The sequence below is a fragment of the Sminthopsis crassicaudata genome, chromosome 5, assembly GCF_048593235.1.
Source record: "Sminthopsis crassicaudata isolate SCR6 chromosome 5, ASM4859323v1, whole genome shotgun sequence".
NCBI lineage: Eukaryota > Metazoa > Chordata > Mammalia > Dasyuromorphia > Dasyuridae > Sminthopsis > Sminthopsis crassicaudata.
In genome coordinates, this window is record NC_133621.1 from 196,414,337 (window position 1) to 196,428,688 (window position 14,352).

Here is a 14,352-nt window from a genome sequence, read left to right on the forward strand (position 1 = left end):
CCATTCTCCATTCAGACACTTAGTTTTCTTAAAGCATAAGTCTAATTATATCACCTTCTACATCCACCTTCTTTTCCAACCACTCTTAATAACAGTGCCTTTCTATCATTTATTTATTTATTTCCTGTTTTGTCTTATTTATTTGTTTTATTTCCAATATTCCTATTTGTCTCCTCTTTCAGACTGTAAATTCTTTGGAAGGAGAGACTATCTTTTGCTTCTTTTCAAAATCTCTGGCACATAGTAGGTGCCAATAAGTATTTAGATTGATGCTTCATTGTGGCACAGAAGTGAATCTGGGTTCCAACAGTGGAAGTTCCATACTATTACTGTTTTTGTCTGCTTTTTATAGACCCCTTTTGTGAATTTAACTGTTGTTTTGGTACATGTAAGTGAAGAATTGTTCAATATGCATTTATTATGCCTATCTCCCTCAATAGGTTCTGAGTAAACAAAATAAATGGTTCATAGGGATGGAGATGGGGAAGAATCTCTTATCACATTTCAGAATTTTTTAGATTAGGGTTTCCAAGATACATAATACAAAAATAACTTACTGATGTCCTTTCTCTACAATTCTCTTAAGAATTGCAAACAATTAAGCATATGAAAGAATGCTCCCAATCACTAATATACAAATTAACACAACCCTTAATTTTCACCTCAAACCATGAAAATTGGCAAAGATAACAGATGAATATGTTCTGTGCTGAAAGGGTGCTGGGAAGATGGGCATTGTTAGTGGAGCTGCTAACCATTCTGAAAAGTTAGTTATTTAAGTTATATGACAAAAATATCCATACCCTTTGACCTAGAGATGTTGTCACTAGCCAGACCAAGGAGTATATACCCCAAGGAGTAAATTATGTAAGGGAGTTTATATACAAAATATTTGTAACAGAACTTTTTGTGATATTGAAGAATTGGAAACAATTGAAGAATATTGAAACAATTGAAGTATATGTCAATGTGCTACAAGAAATGACACATGAATATAGAGAAGCACAGAAAGATTTAAATAATGCAGAGTTAAGAAAACAATATGTACGACAATATAAATGGAAAGAACAACCATTCTCCCAGTCCTTGAAAAAATTGGGGAAAGGGATATTAGAAAAAATTCTGGTATTGTGAAAAGAACAACAATTATTTTTAAAACAAATTAGAAATCTAGATCAGTCTCTTTACAATTTTCTACATATGTTATTCCCATTGAAATGAGTTAAAATACAAACTAAATTATTCTTATTTTTGATTTTAATCCTATTCTATTTTTTAAAAATAATTTTATTTGGGCTAGCCTGATCCTCTTCCCCCCCCCCCCTGAGGCTGGGGTTAAGTGACTTGCCCAGGGTCACACAGCTAGGAAGTGTTAAGTGTTTGAGATGACATTTGAACTCAGGTCCTCCTGAATTCAAGGCTGGTGCTCTATCCACTGCGCCACCTTGCTGCCCCAAGCCTGATCCTCATTAGGTTGTAAGCTCCTGAAGAACAGAAACTTAACTTTTAACTTTGGTCTCCCTTGAATTTAGCACAATGTCTAGGACATAGTAGATGCTTGACAAATATTTATTGCCTAGAAGGCCTTTCCTTTCACCTACTTTCTGACTATAATTTCTTGTTTGTTTAAACTTAAACCTTTTTGGTAGCGCACGCCTGCGTGTGTGTGTGTGTGTGTGTGTGTGTGTGTGTGTGTGTGTGTATACACACACATATCCTGTTCATTCATTATAAAATTCCTTAATAGTCTAATGGGATTATTTTTAACAATATGTTTAAAAACAAAAACACTTTAACCAACTTGTGCTAAAAGCCTCTTTTAAAAAATTTGATATATTATAAGAATAATTCTTTCACAATGGAGAATTTTTCTTTGTAATTCTCATATTTAACAATTTTGTGCCTTCTGAGCTTTTAAGATAAATTTTTTTTCTTAAAATACTCAGAATTTCTCCATGCTAGAGTCTCTAACTTCTTCTCTCTTGAGAAATATTAACTCCTCTTTACACTATAGCATTTTCTCTTTACTAAGTGTCAAACATAATGTCTTGGGGGTTTTTATTTATATTTATATTTAGTGCCTTTCAGTAACTGAAATGTTTATTTCTCACTATATGTTTCAAATTGATTACTGTGTTGTCATTTTTTTTAGGCATTATTTTCCATTTTTGGTAGTTATTCCACTACTCTTTAGTTTGTGTACTCAAGACTATCCTACTTCTCTTCTTCACTTTCTACATTGTTGGTGATCTTATCAGTTTTCATAGGTTTAATTTTCATTTTTATACAAATGACTGCCACATCTTTATATCTAACCCTAGTCACTCTCCTGAATTCTGATCATACATCATGCATTAGACATTTCAAAATGGATGTTGAAGAGATATCTCATTCAAGTTGTCCAGAGCAGACCTCATTATCTTTCCTCCTGAATCTTATTCTTTTGAATTTCCTTATTTCTCCCGTGGATTTTTCCTAGTTATCTAGATTCATAACATCAATGTTATTATATTCAACTCCTTTAAATCTTATCATTAGTGTGTTCAGTCAACTGCCTAGTCTTAAGTCTTATTAATTCTGCCTCCACATAAGCTTTCATATCTATTCATTTCATTTATCCAGCCATTGTCATACTTCATCCTTACAACTTCTAACCTGGACTAGTGTAGTAACCTGGTAATTGCTCACCTTGCCTTTAGTCCCTTCTTTATCTCATACATCATCTATACAAACCATTGAAGTAACATTTCTAAAAGAACTTGTCAAACTTCAGCACTTAATTCCTTGTTCAAAGAACTCCAGTAGCCTTATGTTGTCTGTAGGATCAAATCCATATTCCTTTCTTGGGCATTTAAAACCCATCACAATATTATTCCAGTCTACCTTTCATGATTAAAATACATTTTATTTGAATACATTTCATATACTTTACAGGTTGCCCAAATTGACTAACATACTTTATATATGACATACTGCCCATCCCCATGCCTTTGGATAGGCTGTCTTTTACCTTACCTCACTATCATTTTCTACATGGGATCTTTCCTGATTCTGATACCTTAAATAGATGGAGTTACTAGATAGGGTTAAATTTTTTAAAATTATATATATATTAATATTTCATATAGCATTTGCATGGAAGCAAAGATATACATGCTAGACCCTAAATAAATATTTGAATTTGAAAAAATACAAAAGTAGTCTTGAATTTATTTTACTTGGATGCTTTTGGCTTACAGAGAGAAAAAAAGAGTAAATTGATGAATTCTAGGCATTTTGAGTGCTTGAGGAAGGGTGGGGTACTGACCATAATCACTTAATTTGGAATGAAAGTAAACTATAAGATTTTGGTTTCAGAAAACTTAAAAGAAAATAATAGGGTTGAGTTGAATTAATACTTATTCAGTCTATTTACTGGCAAAATACCCCCTAATACACATAGAACCTTTAAATAAAAAGTTCTGGATGCATTACATTGTCCTTTTCTATCTGAAATGGTTATTCATGACTAAGCTTCAACACTTAGGTTAATCTTAGATACTAAAATCATGATTCCTTTTAGCCACATTTTATTTATTTACTTTTCAGGATAGGAAGTTGACAAAGTCAGAACGGCAAAGATTTAAAGAAGAGGCTGAAATGTTGAAGGGCCTTCAACATCCAAATATTGTTCGTTTCTATGATTCTTGGGAGTCTACAGTAAAAGGAAAGAAATGTATTGTTCTGGTGACTGAACTTATGACATCTGGAACCCTTAAAACGTAAGTATGGGTACGTTATAAAAGACAATATTTGAATTTCATTGCCTGCTACATCCATACTCATATGGAATCCACACAGAATCATTCAGCCTCTGCTTGTAGGTCTCAGATGAGAGGGAGCCCAACAACAAGCATTCAACAAATAACCATAATATCACTTACTATGTGCCATAACTGTGGAAGATACAAAGACAAAAACCAAAACAATCCCTGCCTTTTTTATAGGCTTATACTGAAGAGCTTGTTCTAGCTAAATAGCTTCAATGGTTAACTAGGTGGCTGGTCAGTGGTTAGAGTACTAGGTCTGGGGGTCACTCATCTTCCAGAGTTAAAATCCATATGACCGTGGGCAAGTCACCTAACTCTTAATTTGCTTCAGTTCCCTCATCTGTAAAATGAACTGGAGAGGGAAAAAAGGACTCCCAACTTATTTTTTAGACATTGTGCTTGTTGGAATGAAGTCAAGTTCATTTCAATCACTACTTCATATTGAGTTTGTAACCCACTAAAATCCCCAGATCTCTTTTTGAGACAGTCAAACTATGGTTTTCAATCTTGTACTTATGAAATAGATTTTTTTGAACTTGTATGTTTATCTCTGTTAAATTTGATTTTAATAAGACTTAACTCAGTGCTCTAGCTTGTCTTGGATTCAGACATTTATCATTGATTGTGCTAGCTGTTCTTCCCAGCTTTGTATCATTTGCAGTTTTGATAAGTGTGGTCACTTAGACTTTGTCCAAATCATTGATAAAAATGTTGATGATAAAAATGTTAAACATCTTAAATTTCAACAGATTTCATCTCTGAAGAGGTGTCTGCCAGTTTGGTGTTTTGTTTTTAAATATCCAATCAATCTTGAATCCATCTAGTAGTCAGTCACATTTCTCTATCTTTTCTATTAGAATTGGATTAGATGCTTTGCTAAAATTTGGATAAATTTTATATATAACATTCTCCCAATCTGTTATTTTAATTTCCCTGTCAAAAAATAAAATAATACTACTCTGATGAGACTTATTCTTTTTTTTTTTTTTTAATTTTTTTAAATAATATTATAAAATTATCCCTTGTATTCATTTTTCCAAATTATCCCCTCCCTCCGCTCCCTCCCCCCGATGACAGGTAATCCCATACATTTTACATGTGTTACAATATAACCTAGATACAATATATGTGTGTAAATACTATTTTCTTGTTGCACATTAAGTATTAGCTTCCGAAGGTATAAGTAACCTGGGTAGATAGACAGTAGTGCTAACAATTTACATTCACTTCCCAGTGTTCTTTCTCTGGGTGTAGTTATTTCTGATCATCATTGATCAACTGGAAGTGAGTTGGATCTTCTTTATTTTGAAGATATCCACTTCCATCAGAATACCTCTTCATACAGCATTGAAATGTACAGTGATCTTCTGGTTCTGTTCATTTCACTCAGCATCAGTTGATGTAAGTCTCTCCAAGCCTGATGAGACTTATTCTTGATGAAGTCATGCTGCCTCTTTGTAATCACTACTACTTCTGTTAGATGGTCATTAGGGATAAGGAGAAAGGACTAGGCCTGTGATTTCTTTGGAATAAGGAGCTTCTGGTGAAAGAAATACTTTATACCAATTCAAGTTAATATCTTTGCAACTTCCAGGCTAAATAAGCACTGAGAAATCCAAGATGCCATGTCTGGTTTGTGTTAGAAGTAGGGTTTGAACCTAGGCCTTCCTGGCTTCCAGAACTGTTCCCTATTCACTATGCCATAGTTACATCTAATTGAATGACTTAATGAATGGGAGGGAAATGCATTTAAATACTTAGTGTATATAAAACACTTAAGAACTTGTGTTTTATTTTAAAAATTGAGGCCATTTGTAGAGTGCCCTCTTCTCTCCTCTCTATCTTACATCACTAAAATGCTTTCCACTATGTTCTTCTTTTTTATTTCTATCTCACTTGAAGAGGTAGTTGTCCTTTTTGCAAAGGTAAACTTCTCTACATGCATAAATAAATCTATTCCACCCTATTTTCTCCAGCAGATTGCCCCAGATTGCTTCCTCTCTCACTTTGCCTTCAATTTCTCCATCTCTTTCCCTGCTGTCTACAAATATATCCATGTCTTTCTTAACTTCAGAAAAACTTTGCTTGATCTGTCCTTGCATGCTAGCTATCATTCTATATCTTTTCTCCCTTTTTTGGCTTAAACTCCTTGAGTAATCTTTCTAAAATAGGTGCCTACTATTCCTTTCCTCTCATTCTCTTTTAACTTTCTGCTTCCAACTCCATTACTCAACAGAAGCTTCCTTCTTGTTCAGATTTCTTCATCGTCAATTTTAATGGCCTTCTCCCTCCCTTTCTCCCCTCCTGCCCCCATCTTCATCCTCTTGGCCTCTCTGCAGTTTGATACTGCTGATAGAATCTTGACATTCATCGGTGATCTCTCTGATCCTCTTTTGCTGAATCTTCATCCAGTTCATGCCTACTAACATCTAGAACTCTGGCCTGGGCCATCTTTTCTTCTCTCTCTCTACAGTTTCATCACTTCTCATGATTTCTTTATGCAGTTATTCTCAGATTTATTTGTCCCCTAACCTCTTCTGACCTCCAGTCTTAGATCTCCAGCTGCCCTTCAAATATCTCAAGTTGGATTTCCTATAGATATCTTCAGTTCACCACATCTAAAAATGAACTCATTATCTTTCTACTAACCCTTCCCTTCCTCCCTCTCCACTTTTCCCTATGACTGTCAAGGGTAGCACCATTATACTTCCAGATTCATAACCTAGGTGTCATCCCTGTCAGATGTTTCACATTTGTAACATCTCTTGTATATCTCTTACTTTTCTCCTCTGACAGGTGTAGGCCCTCATCTTAAGCTTTTATTATTATACTAGCCACGTAACTAGTCATCTTGCCTCAAGTTTCTCCCCAGTCCAGTCTATCCTTCATTCAGTTATAAGTGTTCCTTCCTAAAGTTCAAGTCTATTCTTATATCCTGTTACTTAACTTCACAAGCTTCCCTATCATCTCTCCGATTCAATAACAAAATCTCTTTATTTGGTACCCCTTTCCATTCTTTTTTCACCTTATACTCCCACCTCTCATATCCTTCAATCCAGTGACATTGGCCTTCTTGTGTGCTCCATTTGCTAATCCATTATATTTTCAATGTGTCTCCGTGCTTGAAATGTTCTCTCTCATCTTTGTCACCTGGTTTGTCTATTTTCCTTCCAAGTCCCAGCTAAAATCCTACTTTCTACAGGAAGCTTTTCCAACTTTTCTTTATTATTTTGAATTTATCCTACATATAGCTAATGTGTACATAGTTATTTACATTAGACTGGGAATTTCTTGCCACCAGGGACTGTCTTTTCTTTTTGTATCCCCAGGTCTTCACATAATGCCTGGCATACAGGAGGCATTTAACATTTTTGACAAACTGATTTAACTTTGAATTTCAGTTTATTTAGAATCATCCAAGTAGTTTGTCAAGATCCTTTTCAATTCTGACTGACATCCATTCTATTATTCCTGCATTAAGTAGTCTTCAGGTATTCTCATTTTACCTTCACAACAATTCTGTTAGGTGGGTTCAGCACCATTGTATAGTTGAATAATCTGAGGCAGATGAAGGATAAGTGATTTGCCTAGACTCTCACATCTACTAAGTGTCTGAATCTTGATTTTTTTTTTTTAACTCAATTCTTAACTCCTCTTATCCATTTTTTACTATTTTGCTGTTTGTAGTAATCAGTTTTCAGTGTTGGTGGGGGGGAGGAGGAAAAAAAGTGGAACAAAAGGTTTTGCAATTGTCAATGCTGAAAAATTACCCATTCATATATCTTGTAAATAAAAAGCTATAATTAAAAAAAAAGAAAAAGAAAAACTGGTTTTGTTCAGTCAAAAAAAAAGTGTTAATTTTAAAATATAAAAATTTAGAGTTACAGAATTGTTTAGCCTTGAGTTAATGATAATTTCTTGTACTAGTAAGAATAGAGAGTTGGTATAACAGTTACTTCAGCTGATTTGATTGTAAATTGACATTCCAAACTGTAATTAAAATTGTTTTCCTTTGGTAGAACTAAAGAAAGTTTAAAGCAACTAAAGTGACATAGCAAGATAGCCCTCTAGTGGCTAGAATAAGTCCAAAGCATTTGGAACATTATTTACCTAAGGTTAAATCTATTTTTGTGCTCTCTGGTTTTCTGATGCTTCCATACATTCCTGTAACTCCTCCATCATAAAAAAATGTTTGAGGTTAGCACTTCTCCCCTTCATGCTAACTAACTTATGACTAAACCTTTCACATTCTGTGCCAATACCTATTTACCAGTCATTCTTCTAAACCCTCTGCATTTGTAATTAAAATTGTTTTCCTTTGGTAGAACTAAAGAAAGCATAAAGCAACTAAAGTGATATAACAAGATAGCTCTCTGTTGACTTCCTTTTTTGCATTTGATATTATTGATCACCATCTCCTAAACAAATGATCTCTCCTTTCTGGGTCTTTGTGACATTATTCTTTCCTGGTTCTCCTTATCTATCTCTCTGACTTCTCAGTCTCTTTTACGGAAGAAAATCTATGTCATACCCTCTAATCTAAGGCAGATCTGAATTTGCCCTTTTCATTCTATTCTGTCTTTATTACTTGGTGATTTCATCAGTTATCTCCAGAAAAATGATTCCTTTATATAGCTAGCGCAAGTTTGTTTTTCTAGTCTCACATGACCAACTATTTACTAGACATTTTGAATTGGGTGCCTTATAGATGACATAAATTCAGCAAATTTAAAACAGAAGTCATTATCTTTCTTGCCAATACTGCTATTCTTTCCAACCTCTTCAATCTCTAATCAAGACAGCCACAACCCTAATTCATTTTCTCATCAATTCTAGACTATCTTCTTCATTCTAGTCCATTGTCAGCTCAGCTGCCAAGATCACTTTTCTGACTATTTCTGCTCAAAAAGCTATAGTGGCCCATAGGATCATATATAAAGTAATTTCTTTTGCATTTAAATCTCTGCTCCCTGGCTTTTAACTACTTTTTTCCAGTCTTCTTATGTTTTATATCTTTTGATTTACTCTAGGATCTATTTATACTGTCATACTTTTAGACCTGTTCCCCAGGATTGAATGTTCTGACCTCTCACTTCTACCTCTTTAATTTCCTTACCTTTTTTCAAGATTGAAATTTGAAATTCCACCTTTAGTAGAAGATCTTTTCCTAGTATCCCTAGATGCTGAATGCAAACCCTTTTCCCCTTTTAGAATGCCTTCCATCTTTATATTTTATATGTACATAATTACTATACATATATGCTCTTTGAGAACACAGACCATTTTTGTCTGTCTTTGCAATTTCTGGTATCTTACACAGCATCTGGCACATAGTAAACATTTTCTGACTTATTTGAGCTAGTCCAAGGGACTATTAATTGGTGACAAACTATTTCTTATAAAGAAAAAACAGATCCTTTAAATAACACTGCCTTCTAGGGTTAAGAGAAAATAGTGTAAAGGCTTAGGGAGAGTTTTGTTCTATTTTATATGCTTTCAGAAAATTAACAAAAGGAAGGAAGAAACGATTATAGTAAGAAAGAAATGAGGAAGGTGCAGAAAAACTTTTTTATAATTGAAAAAAACTTTTATATAATTTTTATATAATTGAAAAAACTTTTTTATATAATTGAAGTACATAAAGGAATAGATTAGAGAGTTAGGATATCTCATGAATGTCTTTCTTTTCTACATCGCAAAGGTGGGTTGAATATAAAGAAATTATAAAGAAATTAATTCAGCAGGGAAATGAGGAGAGGTGGTATTTAAGACAAAGGGTAGGAGTCACAGCCAAGACAAATTTTAACTTCAATGGAGTGGACCATAAAGAGAAGATCAAAAGGAGAAAAAGAAGGTATTTCTAATGCTTCAGATAAATATAAAAAAAAGTAGGGATATAATCTTAAAGGCAATAGTAAAAATAGAAATTATGATTTAGTAAAAAGTATTTTGCTTGCTTATTTCCTGATAGAAATTTCCCATGATTTCCCATGACTTTTAAAAGAATAGATCATTTAAATAATCCAGCACCAACAAATTCCCAAAGGGGAAAAAAAATCAGATAATGTATTCTGTCAAACATATAAAGAGTAATTTTACTCAAATTACTGGCAAAAATAGGGAAGGATGGCATCTTATCAAATGCAAAAGACACTGTAGTAGATAAGAGATTACACAGGTAGCTAAGTTAGGTCAGATAAATTGTAAACACAATAATTTTATCTCAGTAACAAAAATAATTTAAAATCATATGATCTTAACAATAAATACAGAAAATACTTTGAACAAAATGTAATATCTACTTTTGTAGAAAGCATAGAAATAATGGACTTTCCTTTTGTGGTAAAACTTATGTAAAAACCAACTTTTCTATAATGTAAACACAGAAACTTTTCTGGTAAGAGAAAGAATAAAGGAATGACATCCATTGACAAGATGATTATTTAATAGACTTCTAGAAATATTTGTTTAGTGAAATAAAATAACAAAGAAATTGAGGGAGACAGATCGCTGTTTACAAATGATATTCATGGTACAATAGAAATTTAGTTTTAAAATTAATTGAAATAGGGGCAGCTAGGTGGCACAGTGTACCAGCCGTGTAGTCAGAAGGACCTGAGTTCAAATCTGACCTCAGGCACTTAACACTTCCTAGCTGTGTGGCCTTGGGCACATCACTTAACCCCAATTGCTTCAGCAAAACAATAATAATTTGAAATAATAACTTCAGTAATGTAAAATGATTTTTTTTTAAACCAAGCCTACAGAAAGCCTTAGCTTCTTTCTTTGTTACTAACAAAACTCATCTGGAAGAGACAGAAAAATTACAAGGTGTGCTAGCAACGGCAGGGTAGGGAGATGGGGGCGATGTTTCCAAATTAATTAATAGGAGAAATGCAAATCAAAAAATTTTTTTAATACTATTGTTAATTTCTCACTTTGAGGAAGATTTTTGTCTGATAAGAGAGTATTCCTTCAGCTATTTGAATAATGTGCTAATGGTTTAGTAATTCAAACCCTGTGGTAATAAATGAGCATGTTGAAAATTGAGGGCCTGTGCTTTTGTTTATTATAAAAAATGTAATTTCCAAAAAGGAAAAGTCCATTATTAAAAAACAAAACAAAACAAAAAAACCAAACTTTTTTTCAAACTTTGACCTTCTTGACAAACATTTCTCACTTTTAAGTATGAAAATTGTTTAAAAATGTTTTATATTGCATTAATTTTTGTGACATGATTTTTCATTGAATCATTTTGAGTTTCGTTAAGTATGTCAGTCGATATGTAAAACAATCATTATGAGTCAGATACAAGCACAAAAAGAGAAGTTCAAAATTATTTCTATTCTTAGTTTCTTATATATATGTTAGAGTTCTGGGAATATTAAGCTGGATAGCATCTTATCTTTTTGTAGAAAAAGATTTATGATAAAATATCTCTCTCCTCCTTCCCTCTCTCTTTTTCCTTTCCTCCCTCCCTCCATTCCTCTCTCTCTCTTTCTTTCTCTTCTTTGTTTCTTTTGCCTGTGTGTAATTAAATGTGCTTTATAACTGCTTAAATCAATTTCTTTGAATATTTTAAACATTTTTAAGTGGATCATTCCAAGTTCCTGCTGGAATTTTTGTTTTTTTTTCATTTATTTTTCCTCTTAGGGTTCATAGTGTATACTCTTTTCTTCTTCCCTCTACTCCCTTGTATTATTTCATAAATTGTCTTTCCAAGTTTCAGCATGTTCTTGTGTTATTGCATTATATCACAACTTAATTATTTTCTTCTTGATGAATATATAAGTTACTTTCACTTTTTTTGCAATCAGAAGTATAGTTTTTCTCTGTTATAATACTGCTGCCATAAAAAAATATTTGAATAGGTTCATCTTTACAAACTAAATCCAGGACATTTACCCAACAAGGAAATTGAATCAAGAAGTTTACTTGCTTCTGTAACTTTTAATGCATCCTGGTAGATTTTTGGAAAGAAATATTAATCTGCAAGTTTACAGTTTTACCAGTAGCAAGTCAGCCAACTACAGGTAGAAAGATTGAAAGACATATAAGGATTCAGTGTTGGAGTTTTTAGTAAAACTCTGGGATCATTGCATCATTATCAGTTATATTTATAATCATTATTGTATCAGTAAGCCATATGACAGTTGTGGGAATTTCAGGGGTAAAGAGTCAAATTAAAGGATAAGGCATGATAGCCTTCCTTTTCACCAGAAGAAATAAAGTTGGTGAGTCCTTTCTTATCCAAGCTTTGAGACATGGGAGAAGAGGATAGACACAGGGGAGTAGCTGTAAGGCACCGAAATCTGTAGTTTTATTGAGGTCAGGAACTGGGGACTACCAAGTGTCTTTACCATGGTGCTGGGTTAGTATATTGATCTCAGTTTTGGATTGAGCTCCTTTCTTGGCAGAATAAATAAGAAAAGAGTTGGATAAGAGATTTTTCGAGGTTCAATTCCACTTTCAGGAAGCTGCAATGACGAGATGATCATTTGTATGTATACTTATTGTTTTTTCATTCTATATGATGCCATTATGTAATGTAGGTTCCCTGTTTGTCTCTTTAACACAAGATGTACAGTCATGGATGGATTAGTAGAAGAGATTATTGGAGAGGTCTTATGAATCAAGACAGACCATTTGAGTAATTGAGCATGATTCTTTTATACCTCAGTAAACAATTCATTTTTATAAAAGCATACTGGGATTTTAGGTGATATGGGAAATGTCTAATCTTTTCATTCACATTTCATAGATTATTCAAGTCTAATTTTTCCAATAATTTGTTCAACTTGTATTTACTTTCATATTTATCATTCCTTTGAATTTATTTAGTTCCACAAAAGGCATATTCAAGTCTCCTACTAGTATTGTGTTACTATTAATATCTCCTTACTATTTTCCCAGATTTTCTCTTTACACCTTAGCTGATGGAAGACTAGATATTTTTTCTCATCTCTATGATTTTTTAAACCTCTTGAAGACCTCTTCATTACCAAAAATAAGAGAACTTTTCCTCTAGGATCTAGGACACCTAGAATCCAAAAGGTTTAAAAAAACAAAGCAAAACAAAACAATGAATCTCTGCATTGAACATTCAGAAACCCTTCCTTACCACTCGCACACTCCAAATACGTGGACTTAGAATCAACCCCATAGTACCGCCTGTGCTGGGCTAGAAAATAACTAAGGGAATCTTCTGGGGTAGATCTAGGCCTGAGGGGAAAAGTACAGTATCTTGCTTGGGTCAGTTCTTTTCCTTCAGAAGTTACTAGGCAAGAGACCTTATTTGGTGAGCTGAAAATTGTTTAATATGGGAAGGAGGCTAAGATTGAACTTTAGAGGAAAATGTATTGATGGGGTGGGGATGGGGGTAGGGGAGGAAAACTTGAAATTACTAAACATCTCAGGAAAGGAGAACTCAAGGATCTTAAAACATATACAAATGAATAGGGAAAGCATTAACAGAAGAAAATACTGCCTCCAGATTTAGTAAATCAATTAAGGCATCTATGAACAAATACTTCAAAACAAAGGAAGACAAATCCAGCATTTGATAAGACTGGATCCTCTGGAATTTGTGAAGCATACTCTCCTGAGTGGTTTAAAAGAGAAATGAAAATTGAACAAGGAATTTATGACCTATAGAGCAAACATAATAAGCAGAGTTTAAAAAAAAACAAAAACCTGCAGTGGCAAATCTTATCAATGAAACAAGAAAGTGTAGTAGATTAAGAATGCAAAAACACAGAAGTGAATCTAGAAGAAAAGAAAAATATAAGATATGCTCAAAATCCATGCAAAATATAATTACCTTGAAGGCAGAGACAACCTAAACATCATAGATTTTCCAGAAGACTACAAGAAGACAAAAATAACTGAAAAACATAATGCAAGAAATAACACGACAACTGTGTAACTTTTAAACACAAAAAATGAAATACCAATTGAGAGAATTCATAGCTTACCGGCTGGGAAGGGAAAGGGAGGGACCCAAGGCTACAACTCTTAAGAGGGTGATTAAATTTAACAGTTAAATTTAACTGTTCTACAAGCTATCAAGAGAAAGATCTTCAAATATAAAAGAAGTTCAAATAACATAAGACATGGGAAGGAAGGGAGTAATGTTTCTGAAGAGCATGGAACTCAGGTTATAACTTAGAGTGAATTACCCCAGCAAAAGATGGATGTTCAATAATTAAAAGAAAAAAAAAAGCATTTGAAACATTCTTAGAAAGAAAACCAGAACTGAAGAGTTTCTTGCTAATCAGTAGAAACATAGGAGGGATCAATGAATGCAGTAACCAAGAATAGCAAGAGCTACAAATAAATTAATGTTTTGGTTTGGTTTGATTTTTTTTTTTTTTTTTGGTGGAATTGCATTACAGACTAGGAGAATACATGAAAAGGAATGGAACAGGGAAATAGTATGTGAGGTGCCCAGATCAAATTGAGGACTAGCAATGAAGGGAAAATGACCCCTGTTATTTTTGAAAGAAAAGATCCCACAAGAGTGTGAGTAAAGAGGAAGAAAAAA

General features: G+C 33.4%; 1 protein-coding gene across 11 annotated transcripts in view; it reads left to right on the forward strand.

The window, feature by feature from the left end:
- WNK1 (WNK lysine deficient protein kinase 1) overlaps window positions 1-14,352 on the forward strand; it is a 140,690-nt gene that overhangs the window by 46,608 nt on the left and 79,730 nt on the right. For all 11 annotated transcript variants that reach the window (XM_074269349.1, XM_074269337.1, XM_074269338.1 and 8 more), the window contains exon 2: window positions 3,589-3,761. In XM_074269349.1, the coding sequence (XP_074125450.1) occupies window positions 3,589-3,761 (173 nt within the window). The remainder of the gene's footprint in view (window positions 1-3,588; window positions 3,762-14,352) is intronic.